Genomic DNA, 27,723 nt, shown 5'->3' on the forward strand with positions numbered 1-27,723 from the left:
GCCACTGGTGAGTCAAATAATGTACCCGCGGGTTTTATTCCGCCGTGTGTGGGCGTATCTGGTACCTGTTGGTAATACTGAGGAGGCGCGGCGGGCTGCGCGGGGACCTGTGGAGGTTGAGGTTGTGCGTATGTCTGCGCTGGTACAGCGGCGGGAAGCGTCTGGCGCATGTTTTGCATTCCAGTCACTGCTCCAGGCTGCCTGGCTGCTGCTGCTGACCCAGAGCTCTGCTCAGACGATCACGCAACTGCTGCACAGCAACCTACAGAACAATAAAATTCATTAAACTCACAGAGCTGACATTATACCTAACAGACACAACTAAAAATCGCAAAAAGCAACAAAAAAATAGATTGTGCATGAGAGATTTTGTTTGTGAGACACTATTCAATATGTGATTTAAATAAAATTCAGGAATTTTCATTATTGTTGTCATTAAAATTAATTTACTAATAGATGATTAGTTAGCATTAATATAGCAAAACACAGGCAACCTATTTTAATTATTAATAAATAATTAATAAATGACAGCTAATTACTAATACATAATTAATACTTATTTATTTTTTATTTTATTTTAATAATAAATATATTTAGGAAGTGCACCTGTATTTGTTTCTGACCATTTAAACATTTTCAGTCCAAAATATTTATGAATGTAACAGTGATTTTTAAAATGATTTAATTATATAATTTTTGAGCATGCCATTAGATGAGTTTTGAATCTATTACCTGAAGCCGTCAAGTTGAACTGATTAATGGAAATAAATCAAACTTTCTCAATCTGTAACTATTTCTTATAGCTCTCAAACTGCAAGACAAACATCACAAAATTAAAACAAAAACAAAACAAAACAAAAAAAAAAAAACATTTTTTTTAGGAAATTGAATAGCCTCATAAAAATGCATTAAAATCATGCAACATTGATTAATTTTATAATATACTCTACGCTACTGTAATATTTATTTATATTTTAAATTAGCTTTTATTTAAATATTTTTATTTTAATTTCAGTTTAACTTTTAATTATTTTATGTGCTTTTAAATTTTTAATTAATTTTTTTAAAGCTATATAGCTTTGATTTTTCTTTCAGTTTTAGCTTTAGTAATTTTAGCAATTTAACTTAAACTACATTTACTTGAATTTTTAAATATTAGTTTTTCATTTAATATTTATATTTTGTTTTATTTCAGCTCTATTCAAATTAACAAAAAAAGTTTTTTTAATCATTTTAGTTGTAGTTTTAGTTAAGAATAACAACACTGACCCAACCAGAAAAAATTTGAAATCCTTGTTTTAGCACAATAACTGCATGTTGCACATTGTTTTCCAGGATGCATCAGGACACATTAGTATTTACCCAACAAATACAGCCACACGTGCAATCAGATCATTTTAGACCACGTTTACACCTGTTTTTAGTGCTGACCACTTATGCGAAAAATAATACCAGGTGTGACTGAGGTCATTATCATTTGATATAGAGTTTAAATATGTTTATTTATAATTAAACAGATAATTTGTAAAGCAACAGTAGTTCACCATCTGGTAAACTTTTCTTGTGCGATCCCCTACATCACAGTTTGTGATGGTCACCTGTTGAGTGTTGGTGGGCAGGTAGGATATGGCCGTCTGTAAGCTGCCCTGTGATGCCAGCAGACTGGCGTACTGATTCATCTTCTCTGCCAGCAGTGCACCCATATCAGGAGGAACACCACCCTGAGCTTTCACCACAGCTCTCTGCAGGACCACCACCTTCTCAACCAGCTCCTACAAACACACATTTGAAAATAGTCACAAACAAGCTCAATAAAAAACATGATGGACTGCAGTCTTGGAGCAGTGGTCTGCTGGAGTCCCGTCTCACCTGCAATGACAGCGGGCTGCAGGAGTCCTGAGCTTTGGCCCAGTAGGCGACCAGCTGCTCTACTGTGCCTGCGCAGATGTAGCAGAGACAGGCCTGAGCCTGCAGTGCCGCTTCCTCAGCAGCCTCCAGCCTGGAGCCCAGCAGACCTGCACAAAATAAATCAGACATTCACATTCAATCAAACATTAACACTAGGCTTGGGAGGATTACTTAAAAAATGTATTCTGTTACAGTTACAAATTACTTGATGAAAAAAGTATTCAGTAATGTAATCCAAGCACCACAATATGAAAGCAACTCCGTGATTAGTCGTAAATCTCCATCACCTGCTGTCAGATGGAACTGCATATACTACAAAGAGCCGTAGTTCACTGGCAAGTTACGCAATATCGCGTTCATCATCGCAGGCAGTACATCTCCGATAATGGACGCGATATTGCGCAGCTTGTCAGCGAACTACCGCTCTGTGTACCGAGTGCCGCTCCATCTGACTGCACGTGATTGAAATTTACGACTAATCATGGAACAAGCATTACTGACGAGATGTGCATGATAATCGCATCGGATTATTTGCACAGCCTTAATGGCATGTAGTTGTAACTATACTGTAACTATATGTTCTGCTCATACAAAACGAGAATACAACAGAAAAACAAAAATGTTTCCACAACAGAAAAAGATTAAATGTGCATTCAGACTGTTCATTCTTGTCGTCAATTATTCCTTACTTAAAGTGCTCCTATTATGCCTTTTCAAATATGACCTTTCTTGCAGTGTGTCATGTAGCTGTATGTGAACATAAACGTTCTACGTCGCCCGCCCACAAACAGTAAAATTTCCATGTGGTTTACGTCATGTCGAGAAGACGCTGTATCCTACGCTGTGAGAGTAAAACTGTTTTCTATTCACTTCCAAAAGATGAATCTGTATTTATATTACATACATAGTTGTGTATGTAATGTTGTGTAACAACCCCGCACATGTCTTGCTAACCGGTTAAATCACACTTCTGTAGTTCTGTTGTTCAGCTGTGGACCCGCTGTAGTCTAAAAACTTGTGATTGATGCAGCTTGACTGTCTGTCTGTCTCATTAGTTGGAGTAATGACAAAGGATGGTGCACAAAGTGGCTTTCACACCGAATTCGGAAACCCATTCATTTCAATTGCTTGCACCGCACGAGGACAGCTTGCTTCTGTGTCGACCAAAGCGCACGCGCAGTGGACAGCACCCGCCACGCTCAAAGTGCGAACTAGTTGAACTATTGCGGCCCAGTGCAGCGCTTTCCACGATCGGTGTGAAAGCCGCCTTAATGCATTATACAATGTTGCCGTTTACAACACAGAGGTGTACCCGGTTCGCTTACATAAGCCGATTGGCAGCACTTTCCACAGTAGTCTGTGCTAACCTGTCGATCAGCCACTTCAACTGTTTCATTGTCAGACTCCGGCTCGAATTGGTATGGTAAAAATCAATGCCATCTTTTCTATGTACTGACAAGTATCCAGAGATGTCAATCAGTTATGGCAAAGGGGGCTCATGGAAAGGAGGGGTTTGGAGAGACTGATTCTTCGAACTGCTTCGCACGAGTCGTTTACGAATCATTTAGAAATGAGGTAAAATTAAATCTATTTTTGGAGAAAACTAAAGTGTTTTTTGACGTTGCACACATGTAAACCTGTTTTAGGAGACTCATAAAGCAATATTAGCAACCTTTAAAATGGCATAATAGGAGCACTTTAAATAAAAACAAAAAAACAAAAAAACATTGTAATCCTGAAAGTATTCCTGTTGTTTTTTTTACAAAATGTAACTGTAATCTAACTACTTTTTTGCGTTTTTTGACATAACTGTAACGAATTACAGTTACCTGATTACGTTTCCTGCATGTATTCAATTACTCCCAAAACCTGATTAATACCTACCCTCAATGTGCCTGTACCTTGACCTAAATATTTAAATGGTGTAATCAAAAACATGGCTGGACAATATAGCAAGCAAAAATATATATTGTAATATTTTTCAATCTTGACAACATTCAACATATATAATTTGATATTAATGTATTTGCTCTGAAATGACCTAGTATATAATACTTAACACAATAAAATAACAGTCATTGTTTTCTTTGTTTTTAACCCGTGTAACCTTGTGTTCTATTTCAAAACCACAACAAAAACTACTAGCCCAACTAATATTAACATCAAACATTATTAAATACAAGTAAACAGTTATAAAAAATAAGAACAAATAACACATTATAGCACAGATAAATACAACAGTCAAATTAAATAGTGCTTTACATTTTTTCTGGAAGGTCTAACAGCAGACAAACTGCATAGTCTTCACTGTATAAATTATAGTGTGTTAAAGTTATTCAGTCAAGAGCAGTGACTGATTTTCTTATTTTTGGTTGTATGATTAACATTAATGACACAGACAGCAGCAGGTTTATTAGGCTGCTGTCACTTTAAGACCAAATGCACCGACCCAATATGCTGACACACATCTGATTTCTTTCTGAACTGTTTATGTTCCCTTGCCAAAACAAAATAATTTTGTGTGTATCTGTCAATTCAAGAGCAAAAAGATGTGAAAGAGAACTTAATTTGGCACTCGGCTCTCTCTGCATGCTTTGATTTGTGCACACAGAAAACACAAGTACCGAATTGAATGATAAACTTGATCAGACCAGTGACAATTCTGTCAACTGTCTAGAGCGCCTTTAACATTGGTAACAGGCCATTGGGCAATCCTTATTGCTAAGCCCTGATACTATATAATTGTTCAATATTATCGATTCAATATTCATAGATTCTGGATACACAACTCACCACACAGTGAGGAGAACTCCTCTGGCTTGGCGTAAGTCATTACTGCAGCCAGAGCTTCCTTCCAGTTCTGCAGGTCACATGTCTCCAAAATGTCCAACCAGTCCTTCATCACCACGGCACTAATGAGCTAAAACAGAAGGACAGATCTCTCATTTATAATAACTCTTATAACAGAGGACACAGTAAATGGCAACACATTAGAAGCATGCCTACTGTGGTACTACATAACCTCACCTTGGAGATTTTGCTCTGAGTTTTGCTGAAGTATTTTTTCTGAGTCTTTGCCAGAAGCTCAGGTCCGCCAGCAATAGCCAGGATGATGCCGTCAGCCATCCGGTTATCATGCAGACAGAGGTTAACAGCAGCTTCATAATCACCAGTCAGCAGTGCTTGTGTGATCAGCCCATCAATATCTGAAAGATGAAGTACGCATGAAATTTTTAGTAAACATTCCTTTAGAGGAACTTGACTCCCAATTTTCAACTTTTGTTATATCAGTGAAGGTTCCTATGTGATGAGCATCCAAAAGGAAACTTGCCCTGGCTAACTTTGAGGTTAACGGTGTCTGAAGTAGGGGCTGGAGTAATGTCTGTGTTGGACGTCTCCTCAGCAGCAGGTTCTTCATCTTCAAAAGGAATCTCATCGAGGTCTGATGTCTCCGTGGCAGGCGGTTCTGCTTCTTCCTCTACAGGGCTTTTCTTCTCAACCTTGATAATAAAAATACATATATATTAATGACAGTGAAAAACTTTTATTTAAAATTTTTTATTTAAAAAAAGCAAAAACTCAAACGCAAACAAAACTAAAAGCAACAAACCAACAACTGCCTATTTGCAAACACTCAGACAATAAGAACACTAATAACCAGAGTAAGAAATTTCTTGGATTAAAATGTTGCCATGCCATATACAGATTGCTTTCAAACTTATTTACATGCCATTTTTAAATTATTAGATAAAAATACAGTCGTTTGTACTAGGGGTGTCCCCTAATAGTCGACTAGAGAAGAGGCACGGTCGACTAAAATTTTATTAGTCGCTTAGTTGCAGAAAAAAAAAAAATCTACAAGAAGTGGCAAGTCACGCAGTCGATGACAGATTGTTAACAGCTGGTCTGAGTGGTAATGTAGTACACTGGGCAGGACATCCAAATGCTCACCTATCATTTATCGACCTCAAATATGGCTTTTCATCTGAAAAATGGCTGCTCAATCTAATGATAACCTAAAAAAATGTTCGCTATTGAATTGTCTGTGTGGAGTGTGGAAGCTGAACAGTAGCGCTCTCACTTCATGTGCGGTCAATTGCACTTAAAATACCTCGTCATTTCTAGTCATGCAGATAAAAGTAATACATCTTTTGTATCTGTAAAGACTCTACATTTATTTGTATGCATTCACAACAACAACAAAACTTTGCGCTTTTGTAAAATAATTAAAGCAAACAGGATGCACTTTTCTGCCATTTCGGTCTCTGTGAAATTAAATGCGAAACTTCAAAACTCTGTGAAATCTCTGCCTTTAAATGAACCATTTCATTTAGAAAACAAATATTCTCAGATTACATAATCTGTATGAAAAATGCATAAAGGTGCATCCACTATTGCGGAGATGTCATCCTGCAACTTCATCTCTTAAGGCGAAAACAAAGAAAGCACTAGTGTATCAATAAATTATTATAACGTTAATGCAGTCTCCATGCATTCATAATTATTATATCTGTGGCAAGCTTTTCTGTGTGCGCTTGAGCGCTTATTAGGCTATGTAGGCAGTTAAAGACTCATTATGATTTATATGGTTTATTAACAAACGTGTGACTAATAGTCAACTAATGCTTAAAATAAACAACTAGTCGACCAGAAAAATCTTTAGTTGAGGACAGCCCTAGTTTTTACCACCCATTTATATGTGTCCCAACCTTCAACACAAAACATTCCATTCAAACAGGCCTGTTTGTTGTAGTTATGCTTTTTCTTGCCTCATTTAAAAAATGTTCACCAGGGTATCCATAATTTCTCAGAAACACAACTAAAATGCCTTTATTCTGGTGTTTCAAACTATTTATAAAATGCATGATGTTCATGTCTTGTAAAACTGTAAGCAAAAACTCTAATATGTCCAGAAGTGCATTTATTTTTAAGTTTTCCAACTGCCTAAATGCATGTTCTACTGGAAGATTGAGTTATGACATTCTGATTACGAATTACATGGCCAATTAAAAAAATTATAAAAATAATAATTAAACACATGCAGGACTTCTACAACTATTTATTAAGCTTAAGCACCATTCCTTTCTTACAACTGACTGCAAGAAATGTTTAATGAAAAAAAAAAACTTGTAAAGCTAATTTAAAAAAGTGTTAAGCTAATGACACCTATGTGGAGCAATGGGAAAACAACAAAACATAATGATCCTACAATGCTCAAATGACTACATTTGTTAGTCATCTAATAGCCGGTTTAATAAAATCATGCTGGTTCTCTGTTGTGTACACAACAATTCCCAAGGTGGTTGAAAAAGTGCATGCATTTTACCACAAGACTATGCCTACTACATTTCAAGGCTTGGTTAAGGTTAGTCGCAACACTCAAATCTACCACAAAAAGCTACCATGCCAGCATTCCTGTGTGAGATTTCAGAAAGTAGTTTAATTTTCCCTCTATATTTTTCTCCCTCTGTCATGTCCAGTTTAATTAACTCAAGTCCAATAATATTTTACTTAGTTATGAGGTAATTCTATCACACAGGGATGCAGCAACAGGAGGTTCTAACTGGCCAGGGTGAAGGTACCTCATCCAGTGTTGTTTCCTCTTTAGCCCTGGATTTATTTGGGTCACCACTACCAGAAACCTCCTCTGGCTGGCAATCACTGGTATTCAGAAGATCAGAAACAGGATGTTGTGTCGTCAAATCAGATTCTGGTGCAGGTGGTTGGGAGTCAGCTAGAGCTTGCAAGCACATGGCTTCTCGAGGTAAGATATCTGGAGAAAGGCCAAGAGTGGCCAGCGGCTGAGAGCTACATGGTGGCATCACATAAGATTCTGGCTGTTGTAAATCAACAGTGCCTTCTTGTACAGACTCAGAAGGTCCAGCTGGTAAAGGTAGCACTGGTTCAGAATGCATTGCACTGGACGCTTGGTTCTTAAGTGGCACAGGCTGCTGAAACTCAACTGGTGGTTGAGGAAGAGACTCTTCTGGCACCACTGCAGCAGTAGATTCAGCTGGTAACAGTAGATCTGAAGATCCCAGGTGACAAGTTGAAGGAGCGAAAAGTTGCACAGACTCTGACTTCACTTGAGGTGTGAGGATCATATGACCAGAAGAATCAACCTGTGATGTGATATCAGCAGGAAAAGCAATGTCCACTGGAGGAGTCTGGACAAAGGAGTAGGTGAGATCGACTGGAGGTGTCGGGTCAAAGAAGGTGGTGAGATCTACTGGAGGGGTGAAGTCCACTGAGGGCTGTGATTGAGATTTCTGGGTTGTGAGTTCAAGCAAAGGTTCGTGCACAGAATGAAGGTTTAACTCAAGGTTTGAAGGATTTTTTGGCTCGAGCTGAGGATGAGCCGGCACACCAGTGGGTTTAGTTTCAAGGACTAGTTCAGGCTTAGAATCAGGGTCAGGCACTCGGTTTGACACAGGAGCGGGATGATGGTGAGGTATGAGTGAAAGCTTCACACACAACAGTCAGGATAAGATGGAAAGCAAGCAGTGAAAAATTAAGCAAACAAAATTATAACAAGAAGTGATGCCAATATGAAAAGCCAATAAAGTCAATGACCTTTGGAAACCTCTGCCACTGGTTCACAGATTTCTATCCACCTTATTTTTGCGTAAGAGTGGGCACAGCCATTTGTACATTTTATGGGTCTGGCTTCCAGGCTCATCTGTGTCCAGCTCGTTTTGCTGCTTGATATAGCAAACTGGTGTGTCTTACCATATTATTTTAATGTATTATCTGAATTATGAACACACTGGTTTGTAGTGCAAACAGTTTTACGGTTTACTGCATGTTGTTATTCTTCTCGTTATTTCCCTACAGCAACTAATGAGGTCTTGCCCATAGGCTTACATCTGAGTTGAAAAATAAAGTCTACTCAAAGTCTACTGTCCCTGTGGTTGTATTCCTTGTGAGACACAATAACTGTTTTTCTGAAATGAGCCACCCTTAATGACATATTCAGCTGACAAAGGCAACCTCCAAAAGGACATGAGACACAGCTATAGTACTGTTAAAAGTTATATCAGTAGCATTAACAGGGCGCTGAAGACAGCCTTTCTGTCTTAAAGGTGCAATAGGAGACCTTGGCAAATGCTAACTTAAGCCTGATAGCACTGAAAACAAACGTCCCACCCTAGTCCACCAAGACTAAACCTATACTCATTCTATTTACATTTATAAAGATTTTACAATCTATCCCTAGAGTTGTCATGACTGGCTACATTTACATGCAACCAAGTAATCAGTTTGTAATTGGACTGACGGCTCAATCAGAGTGAAAAACCTTCATGTAAACACCTTAATCGATCCGACTGAGCTGGATCGGAATGAAATTTAGATTGGATTGAAGTGGGTGGTTTATTCCTGTTCTAATACAATTGAGTGTCCATGTAAATACTCGATCGGAGTGTAGGAGAGAGGTTATTATGTGCAAACAGTGAGAAACTCTATATTTGTGCAGTGAACGCATGTAAAAAATTCTACTCTGATTTGAAGCTTGTGACATATAAACGCGCACATCAACCCGATCACTTCATTTAGCGTTCATTTAAACACCACATTCAGATTCATCAATCTGAATGAATTCAGTCTGACTGAACCAAAAATTGTGCATGTAAACGTAGCCACATCATATTTATGTAATTCTTAGAGTGCATATGAAAATGATAATGGTCAGCTAAACATTACCGGTTCTGACTGCCTGGCTACCAAGCAACTGTAAGGGGTCAGGGTGCAGGTTGCAAGCTTTTATCTGTTTGCCGAGTCACAAAATGTTGTTCAGCCTAGATCAGTTACTAGGCTTCTACAGAAATTGGCCAATTATGCACTGAATGACTGCAGAATTCAAGGGTTGATTTCGAGGTAGTTGTTAGCACAACTATTTATTCCACTTTCTTTGGTTTATTGATTAGAGAAAAAGTTAAGCTGCTGAAACTTTTAATTGTGCAAGTTTCTTCTCCTCAAAAAAGTTTCTTTTCACTTCCCCTTGCTTAGAGGGAAGCTAGTGAAACAGAAAAGTTTGTGTTGTTGTCTTGTTTTGTATAACGAATTAAAGCATTAGAACCAAGGACGCGTCTTCTTGCTTAGTTTTACAAAAAAAAAACATTACAAAGGCTCAAAATGAATGCAGAGGTTGCCTGTACGAGATCAAAATAGAAAGGTTTAACATTATCTAAAACACAATGACTGGTGCACTTACCACATCGGCCTCATCAGATTTGCAGTTCCTTTCTAACGCTGATGCAATCTGAAAACCACAAGCAAAACTAATCAAGTCCTATACACTAAAACACATAAGCAGATATTCACAATACAAACTATGAACTGTGAATACAAATTATGAATTATGAAATTCATAACTAGGGATGTTCATTTTGGTTATTTTTCCTAACTGACAGCTAATATTTGTTAACCGATTATTAACCGGTAACTAACAAGATTATTTTAAATTAGAATTTAATTATTTTAGAAAGTATAAGTGTCTGTGACCTTTTAAAAAAACCAAAATTTGTTTTCTGCGCAAAAAGCAGCAAACAACAGAACATGATAATTCACATGGACACGTCACATCACGCACCTACAGTGCTTCTGCAAATGGAGAAAAACATAATAAAGTTAGGCTATATATAATGAATGAATAGGCCTATATGATAAATATTTTTACTTGGTTAACAAAACGAAAAAAAACCTGTGCAACAAGTTGCTAGTGGTATGCAGAGTTTTGGTTCATTTTTGTGCTGCGTGAAAGGAAGATGGCTGAAAATGGCATCCTATTTTTCTTTATTTTTACAAAAGCACAAAGACTTGTTTTTATTGTGAATGTACACAAATACAAAGAAACCATTTACAGTTTTGATTATCTGTATGACTAGAAAGAGCTGTTTCCACTGTTAGAAAGAAAAATAAAATCAAGTGATTGCACCGGCACCGCATGCGCGCACACACAGTTAAGCATTGCTACCTTGACAATGCAGCCTTTCCATTACCATAATAAAATACAGGTAGCTAAACATATGGGGAGAGAGAAAAAAAATAAATAAATAAATAAATAAATCAATCACACTGCTTAATCACTATTAACATACTGCCATGATATTATGCCAAACAATTTGTTTTATGTACATATTAGAATGTGAGTGAAGTTCAAAACCAGGTTTGCATAATAAATAATGTTTTGGCATTCAAATATGCATTTTGAATACAGAAACAATTGGATGTGTGTCATATGAGAGACCCAACGTTAGTTTCAGTTTCGATTTAACCTAAATAAATTTGTTTTGGCTTGTCTATGTTTATATAGCCTGTTTATCTTCTTATATTTTTCATTCTTGTTCTTTTCTGAATAATGTTGAATTGAAAAGATTTTTTTGTGGAGTAAGGGGAACTAAAATAGCCTAGCCTATGTTCATAGTGTTTGTAAACATATTATGTCGGCATCAGGTCTATTTATGAATGTAATAATAAAATAAATCTTAACATTATAGAAAATGTTTGAGAGAAAAAATAAATAAATTGCGTAGGCCTATAACATTAAGTTTCCATTAAATGACCTTTTAAACTTTTAACTGATTGTAATAATTGGTCAAAATTCTTTGTCGGTTAACCAGTTAAAATGAGCATCCCTACTGTGAACACACAGAAATACCTTTAGGGCGAGCTCTTCCTTCTTGTATCCCAAAAGGTCCAAATATTTCCCTCGTGCATCTTCTTCAAAATTCACCTGAGCACATAAATTGGTTACAAGTTCAATAAAGATTTGATTGAGTAATACAAGTATGCCGACTTATAAACTATTCTAGCGTCCCACCTTCAGAAAAGACCAAACGGTCTTTTCAAATTCACTCTGAGCAGCTTCAATCTTGGTTTGGCAGTACTCAAGGAAATTTCCTGCAGTGAGTGTCGCCTGAAGTTGGTTCGATCGATCAAGGAAATCAGTTTCTGTCACAACCTGACTGATATGAACGACATGGGCAGCAGTCTGCTGCGGCTGTTGGGCTGCTGGCTTAATGTTGTCCAAAGTGACTAGTTTCCCACCAAACTGTTCACAAAAAGAGAAAAGCTGATTAAGAACATGCACACTATTTTTAAGGTGTCTGCCAGATCTGTGGAAACTTACAGCGAAAGATGCTCCAACTGGTCTACGGATCCATTTGGGGGGTTTCTTCAGAGGTGTGACGGTGCTCTGGGTCGTGACGGTCTGAGGCAGCTGTAAAGGCGGCAGTGTTTTGCCCGTGCCAAAAGGATCCATATTTCCAAATGAACTACTTAACTGTTGAACCAAAAAACATCAGGAGCAACCGTGAGAAGGTCAGCGTTCAATGTTTAAGCTTACGAGAAAGTCAGCTTGCACTAAGAGCTCATTCGTACCTGTTCAGCCTGTAAAGTAATGGTGTTATCATTGCTTCCTCCCATAACGGAGTAAATGCTGATATGGCCATCAAAGGCAGCAGCAGAAAGCACAGCTGGGTTTCTGGGACACCACTGGATGTCAAAACACCACTGAGTACTGGTTGGCAGCTCATACAGGACCTGATTGAAAAGACATCACGTTACACCTCATAAAATTTTAGTGGCGCCACATATATTCATCACATGACTAAACTCTCACCTCAGCCGTGTTGGGGTTCCAGCACAGGATCCGGTTATCTTTCCCACAGCTCAGGAGCAGCTCTGGATCTGCTTCACTCCAGGCTATGGCTAAGACACCTCTGAAAGCACACATACAGACTGATGAGGATACAGAAAGACAGAGTGTCTGCTGATTAGCTGATGAAATGTTCATATCTACCTTGTGTGGCTCTCCAGCACTTTGAGAGGGGAGGTGGCAAAACGCAAGTCCCACATTTGGATGACGGGCATTCGGTCATCTTCAGACGCCAGAACCAACTGAGTGGCCACCTCCGGGTTCCAGGACAGACCAGAGCAATGCATCTAAAACACAACACAAACACGATCAACATCACATGCATCATGAACACTTACATGCAACACAGTATCAGACAGTAATAATGAGACAGGACTACAGCTGATGTCAAAAGTTTACATCCTTATTTCAGAATCTGCAAAATGTTACTTATTTTAACAAAATAAGAAGGATCATACAAAATGCATGTTATTTTTTTTTTCTTTAGTATGGACCTGAATAAGATATTTGACATAGAATACATTGACATAGTCCACAAGAGAAAATAATAGTTGAATTTATAAAAATGACCCTGTTCAAAAGTTTACATCCCCCTTGATTCTTAATACTGTGTTGTTACCATCTTTTCACACTGAGGACAACTGAGGGACTCATATGCAACTATTACAGAAGGTTCAAACACTCACTGATGCTCCAGAAGGAAAAACGATGCATTAAGAGCCAAGGGGGTGAAAACTTTTTGAATTTGAAGATCAGGGTAAATTTAACTTATGTCTTCTGGGAAACATTCTGTAGCTTCTGAAGGGCAATACTAAATGAAAAAAAATAGATATGATATTTAGACAAAATTAAAAAAAAAAACAAACAAACAAACAAACAAACAAAAAAAAAAATCTCCATTCCGTTCAAAAGTTTTCATCCCTGGCTGTTAATGCATCATGTTTCCTTCTGTAACATCAGTGAGTGTTTGAACCTTCTGAAATAGTTGCATATGAGTCCCTCAGTTGTCCTCAGTGTGAAAAGATGGATGTCAAAATCACACAGTGATTGTTGGAAAGGGTTCAAATGTGCTGAAAAACCAAAGAATTTGTGGGACCTGAAGGATTTTTCTGAAGAACAGCAGCAGTTTAACTGTTCAGGACAAACAAGGGACTCATGAACAACTATCACTAAACAAAAACAAAAAAAAGAAAAACAGCTGTGAATCATTCAGGAAACAACACAGTATTAAGAATCACATGTATGTAAACGTTTTATAAATTCAACTATTATTTTCTCTTGTGGACTATATGTATACATCTTTTATTTGATTATCTTATTCAGGTCAGTACTAAATAAACAAACGAAACGCAATTTGTATGATCCCTCTTATTTTGGTAAAATAATTAACATTTTGCAGATTCTGAAAGGGGGATGTGAACTTTTGACCTCAACTGTACTTCAATACACAAGCATACCCAGGCACTAATTAACTGTCAAGCAATTAAAATTTTTCATTTAATTAATTACACAGTGTGGTGATTAATTAATTAACTGCAAACTAATCATACAACACAAATTTTTATGTATTTCTTTTATGAATGTAAAATGCATTTTTTTATTCACACAATGAAAGTCAGTGGCAACCAAAATAGTTTGGTTATCATCAGTCTTCAAAATAAGTCATTGAGTCATTCATTCGTTCAGTTTGCTCAAACGGCTGATTCATTCAGGAATGAAGTAAAGTCTCTGTATGAATGGGCCATTAAAACACTGGTTCACCTGATTCATTCAGAAATGAATCACAGATGTGTGTTTCTCAGAGATGCATAAGTTCTGCTGTGGCTTCACAGGTCATATTTTTGTTGAAAATTGAGCTAAAATATTATGCTGCTTATCAACTGTATGAAATGTAAGATGACCTAAGCATTAAATGCATTAACACTTTTTAATTTGCTTAATAATATGATATTTTGTCATTAGTAAAGTATACCAAATTATTATGTATTAAAGTTAAATGTTGTTATTTGGAAAACATAGTAAAATCAAAGCAAAGATGAATAACTGCACAAACCCTATTGCTGTGATCGCTGACTTTGATGATCAGGTCGTTTTTTCTCAGATCCCAGACTGAAGCTTTTCCGCTGGGACTGGCCGAGGCCAGGATGTGCTGCACTTGTTTGTTCCACGCCACACAGCTGATGTCCTCTAGGGGCTAAAGGCAACAGCAAAGTCAAAACTAGACAAGAGTGATAGGCGGTTGTTTACTGTCTCAGGACAGGAGCACAGCCCCAAGTCGATCCCTTGATATATGGGCTCCTTTTTCAAATCTATGGGATTTTTGGACGGTTTTTCCATCCACCAGGCAAAAATCTGCTTAGAAAAGCAAATTTGCTCTCAGCCTTTCTCCTCCAGGGACCCCTATTGCTCACAATAATATTGAAAGTGGACAATATTCTTTTCTCTTTGATTTACAGAAACTAATATGCACACTGATTAAAATAAGAAACTAAAGCAATAATAATTAAAATGAAATACGTTTCAGAATTCCAGAAGTTTTAAGATCTTAATGTCCTTCAGTGATCTCATTATGAATTTATGTGACTTTTTCAGTCATTTGTGACTCTGGACAAAAAAATAAAGGATTTTTTACTCACAATATCTACCTGATAAAATAGTTTAGAGCTTGGCGTAACTGGAAAAACTTATATTCAATATAAAAATACCCATGACGTTTTAAAATTTCACAATTTTCCAGAGCCAATAATCACTTTTAAAATTAGGCTTAAATCTTGGTTTTCCAAGATGTGGTAACCTAGTTTTTTAAAAAAAAAAAAAAAAAAGTTGCTGGAAAGTGTGAATTTTACTAAGAAATATCCTGATTTTTAGTTACATTTTAGCTCATTTTAATGCATGTTTTATCCTATTTTTAATTATTTTAAGTCATCTTGTCCCCCATTTGGTTGCAACTGTGATAGTGATGCAAAGACAATGCATTTGCTGTTTATCAGAAAGGAAGAACAAAACTAGACCTCTTTCTTGAGTGCATATAAGATTTTACCTGTGTTTTGGGTCCTGGCGTCATTGGGGAGCTCAAGCTGTTCAAATCCCAAATGTAGATTTCTGACTCATTTCCCCCAGAGGCCACAAGGTTTGTCTTAAAAAAAAACAAAAAAAAAACAAATGTAATGTACACTGATTATAACTTCACTTACTCTCATGGAAAAATTGTAATTGTAATTCTTGATTTGGGTATTTACCTGAAACGAGTTGACGTCGAGAGCTCTAACTGGTCCTGTATGTTTCTCGCTCTGAGAAATGATCACTTCACTGTCTCCAGCAATGATTTTGGAGGCGTCATAGAGGATGATGTTGCCGTTCTCTCCTCCAGCGATGAGGAGACCCGATGGCAAACTCTGGTCTTCAATGCCATGTGGACCCCAGACTAGTTTGTGGTATCTAGAAACACAACAGAAAGGTTACCACTGGGGTTCAAAACGAACACTTAAGTACAAGATGAGAGCTAATGTAACAGAAAGCTAAAGAAAACATCTGCTTTGATGATGCCATAATAATCTGCCATGATGCATCATACTGTTGCTGAAAGAACAAAGCTCTGTTTTCTGATTTGGATGAGAGAACTGTCTGTAAATGACCAGCACATAATGTAAGCAAACGCAGTACCTGTGTGGAGAAGAAAAAGAACCACATGACTTCATGGCTAAAGAAGGATCAGCCAGATCCAATTCAAAGATCTCCAGTGATGCATTGGTGCTGAAGGTGGCATCGAGCTGCTGGGCCGACGTTCCTAGAAAAATAATCATTTTTCAGACAAATTAGACAAAACAGACCTCAGTCAGGGTGGCGCCATATTTAATATTTGACAGAAACGAAACAGTGGCTGTGAGGGAATAATGTACAGTGCGTTCAGTGGATTTAATTCAGTGAAAACAAAAACAAAAAAAATGTTTATAAAATCTCCGTAAAACTGTTTTGAAGTAAGTTGTTAAAGTGATTTTATAAAGTGTGTGCAACTGTAAAGACTAAGTCTGTCTCTCACAGCCTTGTTTTCATCCGTGTTAAATTCAGCACGACGTCTAACCTGACTAAGGTCTATAATTAGACTTTTCCCCCCCAGACTTTTGACCAATGACTTTTCTAGTTGCTTCTGATTACTGTTTTTACTCAAACTGATTCACTAATAAATCATATTAGACTGACTTGTGAACCAGTTTGACAAACTCATTTAAAAGAACTGACCACAAAAGCAATATCAGGAAAATTTTAAATAAAAAAAAAAAAAAAATACTCTTTACTAGTAATAACTCTGAAACCATTATACTTGATTAATTATTACTCATATTTTCATTATCATTTCTGACTGTTCATTAACTACTAATCTACTAAGCATTTCATGATATTGTAAAAACATGTCCATTCTCACTGCTTAGCCAGTGCAAGTGAAATTTCTCACATTAACTGTACTGTGCATTTGTCTGGATGATTGAATTCGCTGACTGATGGCAGTTACCTGCTGCAAGATAGATGGGGTGCTGCTGCGCTGGACTCCAGGCCTGGATGGCTGTTCGGTTAATTTCTTTTAGCTTCATCCTATGATTAAAAAAAAGATACATATGTTATGCATTGATATGCATAGACCACACTATGATTATTTTAATAAATGACACTTGTCATCAATGTCCAAACTATGTTTAGGTATGGCAATTAATAAAGTTTTGTTTAAGTTAGTACATTGTACATCTCAATCAATCTACCTATCCAATAATAATTCTTATGACAATAAACACAGGATATATTTAACACTAGTGCAACAGCAGCTGAGACTTTTCCAACAGAAATAATATTACGCTACTAACTAATTTAAGACATAATACCTACAGCTATACAGTTTGCAAGATGTTGCACAATTAATAATGTTGAGAATGAATTAGAATTTCATAATAAACATATAACACACATAAGAAGAGACCAGATGTTTACAACAGATATGTTTTAGCGACTGAAATGTGAAAAGTGTCCAGGTAGTGTCCATTTAAAACAGATAATAATGTAGCAGAGAGGCTAATGCAGCGATCTACAGAGGGATTTTCTTAGTTTCAAAAGTGTTTACCTTTTCTTGTCGCGCTTCCAGCGGTCACACACAGACTCATCCACGCACAAACACGAGCGTTAGAGTGAATAACAGAATAACTTTATGAAATCCGTGGGTTTGTGTGCTGCTGTGTGAGGTTTGTCCCGGCTGCAGATGGACACAATTCCACGTCCCCACTGCTGTCCATCAACGTGGCACAAGAAGCCCCGCCCACTGACGTGACGACTTCCGGCAGCAACTCCCTCCCCCCTCAGGCGACAAAATCCGGCGGAAGAGCGCTGTGTTGTGTAAGTGTGTGTTTTGGTTTTTGTGGCGCATGTGTGTGTTTGCTCTTTTCAGATCTCAGTTAGTGAGCTTTTATCAGCTTTGAATATCCGTTAGCGACTGTTTGTGTACGTAATATTTACTGCATGAAATCATATTGTCTGCGGACACATTATTTTCCTTTACAGTCAGTATTATGACAGTACTGTGGTACAATGATGCATCAAATGTTAATACCACAGTACTATTATTTACCACGGTTATTTAAACCATACTCGAGGTGCTTTACAGGTTACAATACGTGTCTGAACAAACAAGATAGTTTGTGTGGTAGCGCAGTGCAGAAGTGACAGAATACAAAGAACTAGAGCAAAAAACATTATTATATTGTGATAGTAAAGGTAGAAGTGAAATTGCTGTTAACTGATAAACAAAATGCTTTTTGCTTTTGTACTTTAGTGCATTTAAAAAGTGTTAAGTTTGCTAAAAAATAAACATTTGCTAAATGTTTACTCACCCCCAGGCCATCAAAGTTCTAGTTGAGTTTGTTTCTTCATCAAATTTGTAGAAATGTAGCATTCCAATCACTTGCTCACCATTGGGTCATCTGCAGTAAATGGGTGCCGTCAGAATGAGTGTTCAAGCAGCTGATAAAAACATCACGATAATCCACACGTCTCGAAAAGCTGCGTGTTTGCAATAAACAGATTTTAATGGTGGATTTGTTTCTAACAAACACTAGTTTAGAGCATTGATTCTCAACCATTCCATCTAAAGATGATCTTTATAAATAAATAAACTCATAAATGTGATGTTAATGTTGGACAACTTCAATTTTTTATATATATATATATTTTTGGGCTTTTGTGCCCTTAATGGACAAGACAGTAGAGGGTGACAGAAAAGTACTGGGCAGAGAGAGAGAGAGAGGGGAGCAGGATCGGCAAAGGTCCTCGAGGTGGGAATCGAACTCGGGTCGCCGCAAGCATGTGCGCTATATGTCGGTGCACTAACCACAAGGCTGTTGGTGCCAACAGAATTGTTAATGTTTTTGTTCAGCATTTTCATTACTAACAATGAATTAAAGTCATGTAAACAGAATTTAAGTTATTTTAATGACTTACTGAGGCCCCCTGCACATTTGCTGAGGGGCCCTACTAGTGGCCCCTGGTCCACTGGTTGAGAGAAAATACAGTCTCTGACTTTACAGAACATTGAAATGCATGAATTGTATTGTATCAAGCAATAAATAAATAATAAGATAAGAAAAACTAACATTTTAATTACATTTAATGTTATTTATTGTGTATATAATACTGTTATCAGCCAAGTAATCAGCTAACATTTAGCAGAATAATTTATCCAGTGGAAATCCAGTTTATGCAATATGGGAGAGCATTTGTTACTGCTGTAGACAATCCTTCTTGACAAATATGGAGACTATAGATACTTTCTGTATCAAAAGAGAATGTGTTATATTTGAAGATATTCATGAACAGTCTGTGAAATTTGTCTTTAGAATTTGACAGAATTGTGTAGTACTAGCATAACTTGACATTATTTGAATTTTGAGATATTTTCTTCTTGGTTGTGTACCATTTTTATGTCAAGTAAATATGAGTTCTTATATCTTCAGAAGCTAAAACAAAATTGTTTCTTCTTTCAGAGTACAAATCCTGGACCAGAGATTGTCAAACTACATCACTCTATCCACTGCTGATAGATGGAAAGTAGACTGTAGAGGTTGAGTCGGGTAGGAGGAGCCGGTGGGTACGTTGAGACACCTGGGCATCTGAGTATTGGTTTGTCACGTGACCAAACAATCTTGAAGTGCACATCATATCCTGCTGTCTGTAAATGAGAGAAACACTAGAAAAAAATTGGTAAGTGTGTTTTTATTTTAATTTTATTTATTTGTATTTCTTGGATTTATAATTTTTTATTTTATTATTTTTATTTTAGCAAATTTATTTAGCTCTAAAATCATATAGTGCAGTCCTGAGACCATATTTTGAAATATGTACAACAAAGTTGTTATAACTGAAAATTAATATATGAAGACACTTTTTCAATATGTGACCCCGGATCACAAAACCAGTCGTAAGGGTCTTTTTTTTTTTCAGAATTGAGATTTATACATCATATAAAAGCTGAATAAATAAGCATTTCATTGATGTACAGTTTGGACAATATTTGGTTGAGATACAACAATTTAAATCAGGAATCTGAGGTTGCAAAAAAATCAAAGTATTGAGAAAATCACCTTTAAAGTTCTTCAAATAATGTTCTTAACAATGTATATTACTAATCAAAAATTAAGTTTTCATCCATTTACAGTAGGAATTTTACAAAATATCTTTATGGAACATGATCTTTACTTAATTTCCTAATGATTTTTGCCATAAAAGAATCAATAATTTTGACCCATACAGTGTATTTTAAGCTATTGCTACAAATATACCCCAGTGACTTAAGACTGGTTTTGTGGTCCAGGGTCACATATGTGTAAGAAAATTGTATTAAATTTAATAATTGTGAAATAGAAGCATTTTCTATAGTGATTTTTTTTAATGCTTTGATAAACTCTTATGTTCACCAAGGCTGTATTTATTGGATAGAAAATACAGTAAAAACAGTAACATTGTGAAATAAATTTTATTGTAATATATTTTCAAATATTTTTTTTATATTTTTACAGTTGAGGTCAAAAGTTTACATACACCTTGAATCTGCAAAATGTTAATTATTTTACCAAAATAAAAGGAATCATACAAAATGCATGCTATTTTTTATTTAGTACTGACTGAATAAGATATTTCACATAAAAGATGTTCACATATAGTCCACAAGAGAAAATAATAGTTGAAGTTATAAAAATTACCCTGTTTAAAAGTTTACATACACTTGATTCTTAATACTGTGTAGTTTTTTTTGTTTAGTGATAGTTGTTCATGAGTTTCTTGTTTGTCCCGAACAGTTAAACTGCTGCTGTTCTTCAGAAAAGTCTTTCAGGTCCCACAAATTCTTTGTTTTTTTTGTATTTGAACCCTTTCCAACAATGACTGTATGATTTTGAGATCCATCTTTTCACACGGAGGGACTCAACTATTACAGAAGGTGCTCCAGAAGGAAAAACAATGCATGAAGAGCCGGGGGGGTGAAAACTTTTTGAAGGGTAAAGGTCAGGGTAAATTTAACTTATTTTGTCTTCTAGGAAACATGTAAGTATCTTCTGTAGCTTCTGAAGGGCAGCACTAAATGAAAAAAAAACATGATATCTAGGCAAAATAAGAAAAATGTGCACATCTTCATTTTGTTCAAAAGTTTTCACCCCCCGGCTCTTAATGAATTGTGTTTCCTTCTGGAGCATCAGTGAGCGTTTGAACCTTCTGTAATAGTTGCATATGAGTCCCTCAGTGTCCTCAGTGTGAAAAGATGGATCTCAGAATCATACCGTCTTTGCTGGAAAGGGTTCACATACACAAAAATGCTGAAAAAACTAAAACTAAAAAAGAATTTGTGGGACCTGAAGGATTTTTCTGAAGAACAGCATACCGTTTCAGGACAAACTGAACAACAAAAAAAACACAGCTGTGGATTATTCAGGTAACAATACAGTATTAAGAATCAAGCATATGTAAACTTTTGAACAGGGTCATTTTAATAAATGTAACTATTATTTTCTCTTGTGGACTATATGTAAACATCTTTTATGTGAAATGTCTTTTTCAGGTCAGTACTAAATAAAAAATAACATGCATTTTGCATGATCCCTCTTAATTTGGTAAACAACATTTTGCAGATTCTGCAAGGTGTATGTAAACTTTTGACCTGAACTGTAATTTATTGCTGTGATCAAAGCTGAATTTTCAGCATCATTACTCCAGTGTCACATGATCCTTCAGAGATCATTTTAATATGCTGATTTAATGCTCAAGAAACATTTCCGATTATTATCAATGTTGAAAACAGTTGTCCTGCTTCAAAAAACTGATACTTTTTAAAGAATTCTCTTTATAAAAAGTTCAAAAGCACAGTATAATGTAACAATATATATGTCTTCACTGTCACTTTTAAGCAATTTAATGTATCCTTGCTGTTGTCAAACATCACAGGAAAGCGATCATGCCTCGGAACTATATTCGTAAAACGGACTGGGGTTCAGTAACCTATGAGGAGCTGGAGAAAGCATTCGTTGAAGTCAAGCGTGGGAAATCTATCAGAACAGTGGCTAAAGAAAGAAAGATCGGCAGGTCCACCCTGCAGCGGTACATGAAGAAGGCAGAAGAAAAAAGAGAGAAAACCGTCGGGTACAGAGGAACGGCAGAAGCCAGGAGGATCTTGTCGGAGGAGTTAGAGGAGGAGCTTGCAGAAAACATTCGGATGCTGGCTGAACGCCTGCACGGCCTCACTCCAAAGAAATGCAGAGAAATCGCATTTGAATTTGCACAGAAGAACAACATTCCCGTCCCCAACAACTGGGGAGAGCAGAGGTTAGCAGGTAGGTTGTGTTGCGACACTGTGATTCAGTAATTCGACTGACAGCTCTTGTGTTGCTAACTTGAATTTTAATTCCCGTAGGTCGAGATTGGCTCAGTAGTTTCATCGCCCGCCACAATCTCTACAGCCACATAACTGAAGCCACATCTTTGGGAGGCCATGGACAGGTGAAAGAGCTACTGTAGCATATTTGACTGAATCAATAACTAAATTAGAAACAACTGTAGTGGAAATGCATTGGTGGGAGATTTAGAAACATATTTACGTGTGCTACAATTTGTCTGCATTTTCTAGGTCATCAGTTTCAGTCTCATCAACCAGGATGAAATCAAGCAAGAAATCAAAGAGGAGAGCGACGTTCCTGTCTCGATTCATCACACTTCAGAGGAGGAGAGCACTGAAATTTGTGATTCAGACCGAGAAATTTTAGATACTGACTTATTTCTGACATGATATTAAATGAAGCACAAAAAAAGACATTTTGGTGCTTACTTTAGGGGTGTTTTTAAGAAAATAAGTACTTTAAAATTGCTTTAAATGAGGTCACGCATTAAATTAGCATCATTATTCAAAATTCTGTTCATGCTGTTACTTATATAAATCATTCAGCTGTTTTCTTTCTCAAGATAATACAACAGAATTGTTTCATTTAAAATATGTATTCATATATGTATTTATTTATTTGTATATTCCCATAGCTTAACTACTAGAGCATGGCACTTCCGACGCCAAGGTTATGGATAAACCTTCAACCCAATATCGATCGTCTCTATTTCTTTAGATCTGTCTTATATCTAAATTGTACTGTACATAAAATTGTGTTAGAACATTAAATATGGTACGTTCAGAAAGTATTCAGACCTTTTATTTGGTCACAATTTACATATTTTTTTACATCAGTATACACTGTATATACACTCCATAACGACCGATCAAAAACCAAGTTTGTGACAACCTTTAAAATGTATATTAAAAAAAAAAACTGAACAACTTCTCTTTCTTGATCAGTAATGGTCTGGTCCAATTATGAAATTGGGTTGATGTTCTGTGATGTGACAGATCTAATAATCTAATAATCTTGATGTAATAACCATGGACTTCCCATGAAACACATCATCTTGATGCCAGTATATGTATCTGTACAATCCTAATACATGCCTCCATTTCAATGGTACCTTCACATATTCCAGTCACCAATGCTGTTTGCTCTATTGCACTCCCATACCATGACAGTCATTTCCACATTCCATCATCTTTTTGACTATCTGAGATGAGCTCTGGCCCAGAGAACCCCATGGCATCGCTGTATATAATTGATGTATAGCTTTCTGCTAGAGCACTGCGCATTTTGTAGGTCTCTCATATCTGAAACACCCATTTCAGGTCTTGCTGTCTCTAATGAGCTGATCAGTTGAATCAGGTGTGATAGATGAGGGAGACAGAAAATGTGCAGTGTTGGGGATGCTCACAGGACCTGTTTGAAAACCACTGTGCTAGAGTAACAGAAATTCAAGTTGCATTTATTGATGCAGCTGCAGAATGACAGCAGTTTTCTGAAGTACTCCTGAGCCCATGTGGCTATATTTAACACCACAGCATGGCGGTTTCTTATGCAATGCCATCTGAGGGCTCAGAGGTCATGCACATTCACCTGGGGTGTCTTGCCTTGCCCTTCAGACTGACATTTTTCTGGATTGCCTGAATCTTTTCATAATATTATTTTTGGTAGTTGGTGAAAGACCTAAATTCTTTGTGATTATCTATTAAGAAATTTGATTTTTTTTATTTGTTTTTTACTTTAGTCATGAAATCTGGCAAGGAGACATGATCCAACTTCACTTGCAGAGACTGAAATGCTCCTTTTATACATAATCATGATATCCTCACCTATTTCCATTTCACCTGCTTACTGTGAACTGTTTCAAAACAGTTTAATTAGGAAATTCTGAAACCTTTATTTTGCCTCTGTCCCAACTTTTTTGCAGTTTGTTGCAGCTATGAAAATTGAATCAATTTGGTTATATTTACAAAATAAAATTAAAAGTTGGCCACTGAAAATATTGGATTTTTTTTTCTTTGTACTTTAGTCAATTAAATAAAGGTTAAAGAGAGTGAACAGAAAACATATTCTTGCAGTTATGGCATTTCACAAAACGTCCCATTTTTTTCTGGAATTGGGGTTGTATTTCAAACTACATTTCACTAAATAAAACCAATAAAGTATTCTCTCAAATGCTTGTTTTGAATAATTAGTGGCGATGAAGAAGTATGCTACTACATTTAGTATATTTATACTACTAATGATGTTTATTGCTGTGGTCAAATTGCTACTTACAGTCATATAACTGGTACATAATTCATGATAAACTGTGCAGTTTTAATCATGAGTTTGCTTCTTCATGAGATTTGGAGAAATGTAGCATTACATCATTTGCTCACCAGTGGATCCTCTGCAGTGAATGGGTGCCGTCAGAATGAGAGTCCAAACAGCTGATAAAAACATCACAATAATCCACAAGTAATCCACACCACTCCAATACATCAATCATTAATCATTAATCAGTTTTTAACTTTTAAACCATTGTTTCTGGCTAAAACACAAGTCCTTTGTCTGTAACACTGCTTTATCAAGTAAAAAAGTTTTGCTCATATAAATCAGGAGAGAAATATGCACAGACTAAGCACTGTTTAAAAGCCAATACAGTCCAAAACACCTCTCAACAAATACGTGGGTGGATTTTGATGTGAAAGACAACAGGAGATTGACTTTTTTAATGGAGAAAGCATTATTACGAAGTCATACTTTGACCAGAAGCAAGAGTTTAAAGTTAAAATGCTTTAATTAAGGATTTGTTTCTTACAAAAGCACAGCTTTTGGCTTTTCAGGATGTTAATTGATGGACTGGAGTGGTGTGGATTACTTGTGGATTATTGTGATGTTGTTATCAGACATCAGACGATTACAAAGAATAGTTCGGACTGCCGAGAGGATTATTGGTGCTCCCCTGCCCACCATCCAAGAACTGTATTCATCCAGTGTGAGGAAAAGAGCTCAGAAAATCACTCTGGATCCCTCACATCCAAGTCATCATCTCTTTGAACTTTTACCATCTGGCTGGCGGTACAGAGCCCCAAACACCAGGACAACCAGGCACAAGAACAGTTTTTTCCCCCAGGCAATTCTCGTTATGAACAGTTAAATGTTCCCCCCATTGTGCAATAACTTTTATTTATTAGTTACCACCCCCATCCTAGCGCATCCCTGCATCTCTACCTCTTTCTATCCTATCCTATCCTATTCTATTCTGTTCTGTTCTATTCTATTCTATAGCACAACTGTACATACCACTTATTTATTTATTTCTCAATTTATTTTTCTATTTTTTGTCTATTTATATTTACATATGTGTATTTTATTCTCATCCTATGTTTATTGTCTGTATGTTGTTGCTGTCTCTGTGTACTGGAAGCTAATGACACTAAAACAAATTCCTAGTATGCGCAAGCATACTTGGCAATAAAAAAAGATTCTGATTCTGATCAGCTGTTTGGACTCTCATTCTGACGGCACCCATTCACTGCAGAAGATCCATTGGTGAGCAAGTGCCGCAGTGCTGGATTTCTCCAAATCTGATGAACTCATCTACATCTTGGATGACCTGAGAGTGAGTGCATTTTCAGTAAATGTTTCCTTTAGTGATTCATTGTGATAACTGGACAAATAGGAAAGTAAGGTCGCCTTCAACAGAACACCAGGGTTGGTTAATCTGTTGCATTGTTCTGTATTGACGCATAGGCGGCGCTGTTTCTTCGTTTTTTGTGTGGGAAGCGCACAGTGGGAGTGTTCCGTCTCATTCAAGGGGTTTCCTTCTCCAGCGCTGCTGTCATTTACAACAGGAAAAGACACAAAGGAAGATCACTGATGAAGGTGTAAAGCTTACCGCATGTCAGAGCTGGATGTGCGCTGGACTGCGTTCATTCCGCTGGAGGATCGTCTCATCGGATGTCTGGCGCAGGTGGATCATTTACCGCATTGATCAGCTGAGCCTCGAAAATCAGCATCAGCATCCGTCGGTAAGACAACTCTTCATATAAATCATTCATATCAATACAGCAGCTCACATTAATGAACTTCATGACACGTCTCAGTCAACTGTTTTATTAATAAGCACGAATAAGTCAAGAAACCACTTTTTCCCCTGCCAATAGATTTTTCTTTTTAATTATATGTTAGCCTAACTGGCTTCATGAGAGCAATGCAGCAGTTTTTTCAGAATCTTTGAAGGATTGTGGCTTTTTCTTTTACACTGTCGTAGACACATTACAAGGTGATATGTGAAGACATAACGTCAGTGCAGTTCTGTTATGTATCACCTACCAGATACCTGTTTTGTGGTATAGTATGCTGTACAGGCGAATGCCGGGAACATCGTGATCTATACTGTCACATCATGGCACAAGACCCAGCCTTACAGAAATGCTGTGCAAACTGTTGAATACCAGCACATTTTTAGGAAGTACTTTACATTCATTCTGTTTTGACTTGCCTTTATTAGCAAGGCAAAATCAGATGAGTCACTTACTGTCATGAAAATGGGAAAGTCTTTGCATTGCACTGCATACGCCCATGTCAAATGGAATTCATTAAATAATACTTCCCACTCTTTATTCTGATTGGATGTTCGTAAAATGCAAATCAGCGCACAATGCTGACTGAATATTTAGTATTAATGCGGAAAGTGTTGTTGCTTGGCAACTATAAACAGACAATAGTTAATATGAATTTGTTTAATTATTCATATGTGACCCTGGATCACAAAACCAGTCATAAGGGTTGGTTTTTTAAAATTGAGATCTTACCATTGACGTGTGGCTTGTTAAGATAGGACACTATTTGGCTGAGATACAACTGTTTAAAATCGTGAATCTTAGTGTGCAAAAAATAAAAATACTGAGAAAATCGTCTTTACAGTTGTCCACAGTTGCATATTACTAATCAAAAAGTAACTTTTTTTAGATTTGTGTTTGGCGTTTTTGTGCCTTTATTTAGATAGGACAGCGTAGGTAAGACAAGAAGCGAAGTGGAGGAGAGAGAAGGGGGGTGGGATCGGGAAGGATCCACGAGCCGGGATTCGAACTCGGGACGCCCGAAGCGCAGTAGCGCTATATGTCGGTGCGCTAACCACGAGGCTATTGGGGCCGACAGACAATTAAATTTTGATGTATTTATGGCAGGAAATTAGCAAAATATCTTCATGAAACATGATCTTTATTTAATGTCCTAATGATTTGTGGCATAAAA

At 36.8% G+C, this 27,723-nt stretch overlaps 3 protein-coding genes across 6 annotated transcripts in view; 2 read left to right on the forward strand and 1 right to left on the reverse strand.

Annotated features, from left to right (window-relative positions):
• The window catches only part of sec31a (SEC31 homolog A, COPII coat complex component), a 32,880-nt gene extending 15,037 nt beyond the window's left edge, over positions 1 to 17,843 (reverse strand). Inside the window, 21 exon segments of the mRNA XM_051120537.1 lie at positions 66 to 205; positions 208 to 262; positions 1,599 to 1,772; positions 1,870 to 2,015; positions 4,702 to 4,828; positions 4,936 to 5,114; positions 5,240 to 5,408; positions 7,491 to 8,372; positions 10,121 to 10,168; positions 11,567 to 11,641; positions 11,729 to 11,959; positions 12,038 to 12,190; positions 12,289 to 12,450; positions 12,530 to 12,629; positions 12,710 to 12,852; positions 14,619 to 14,759; positions 15,606 to 15,701; positions 15,805 to 16,003; positions 16,229 to 16,352; positions 17,076 to 17,155; positions 17,676 to 17,843. Coding sequence (XP_050976494.1) covers positions 66 to 205; positions 208 to 262; positions 1,599 to 1,772; positions 1,870 to 2,015; positions 4,702 to 4,828; positions 4,936 to 5,114; positions 5,240 to 5,408; positions 7,491 to 8,372; positions 10,121 to 10,168; positions 11,567 to 11,641; positions 11,729 to 11,959; positions 12,038 to 12,190; positions 12,289 to 12,450; positions 12,530 to 12,629; positions 12,710 to 12,852; positions 14,619 to 14,759; positions 15,606 to 15,701; positions 15,805 to 16,003; positions 16,229 to 16,352; positions 17,076 to 17,154 — 3,423 coding nt within the window. The 5' untranslated portion in view covers position 17,155; positions 17,676 to 17,843.
• Positions 17,844 to 17,857: 14 nt separating this feature from the next.
• Positions 17,858 to 23,682, forward strand: zgc:113274 (uncharacterized protein LOC552925 homolog). 4 transcript variants are annotated; one of them, XM_051120565.1, is made up of 5 exons: positions 17,858 to 17,944; positions 19,588 to 19,804; positions 22,037 to 22,422; positions 22,503 to 22,588; positions 22,716 to 23,682. In XM_051120565.1, the coding sequence occupies exons 2-5, from the start codon at positions 19,779 to 19,781 to the stop codon at positions 22,872 to 22,874; spliced, it is 657 nt and encodes a 218-aa protein (XP_050976522.1). In that variant the 5' UTR covers positions 17,858 to 17,944; positions 19,588 to 19,778; the 3' UTR covers positions 22,875 to 23,682. The 4 variants fall into 4 exon arrangements, with proteins under 4 accessions (XP_050976522.1, XP_050976523.1, XP_050976521.1 ...); XM_051120566.1 differs by lacking the exon at positions 17,858 to 17,944 and adding an exon at positions 17,959 to 18,879; XM_051120564.1 differs by lacking the exon at positions 17,858 to 17,944 and adding an exon at positions 17,959 to 18,049.
• A 2,576-nt stretch (positions 23,683 to 26,258) lies between these two features.
• Positions 26,259 to 27,723, forward strand: part of cdc42se2 (CDC42 small effector 2) — a 49,720-nt gene continuing 48,255 nt past the window's right edge. The window contains exon 1 of the mRNA XM_051120572.1: positions 26,259 to 26,495. The gene's annotated coding sequence lies outside the window, so the exon portion shown is untranslated. The remainder of the gene's footprint in view (positions 26,496 to 27,723) is intronic.

The sequence above is a fragment of the Labeo rohita genome, chromosome 10, assembly GCF_022985175.1.
Source record: "Labeo rohita strain BAU-BD-2019 chromosome 10, IGBB_LRoh.1.0, whole genome shotgun sequence".
NCBI lineage: Eukaryota > Metazoa > Chordata > Actinopteri > Cypriniformes > Cyprinidae > Labeo > Labeo rohita.

Excerpts from the sequence above, each read along its gene's own strand:
- zgc:113274 (XM_051120565.1), top strand. The coding sequence starts at position 19,779 with ATGAGAGAAACACTAGAAAAAAATTG. Across the intron at positions 19,805-22,036 it reads GAAACACTAGAAAAAAATTG|GAAAGCGATCATGCCTCGGA; the intron begins GTAAGTGTGTTT and ends CAAACATCACAG. Across the intron at positions 22,423-22,502 it reads GGGAGAGCAGAGGTTAGCAG|GTCGAGATTGGCTCAGTAGT; the intron begins GTAGGTTGTGTT and ends TAATTCCCGTAG.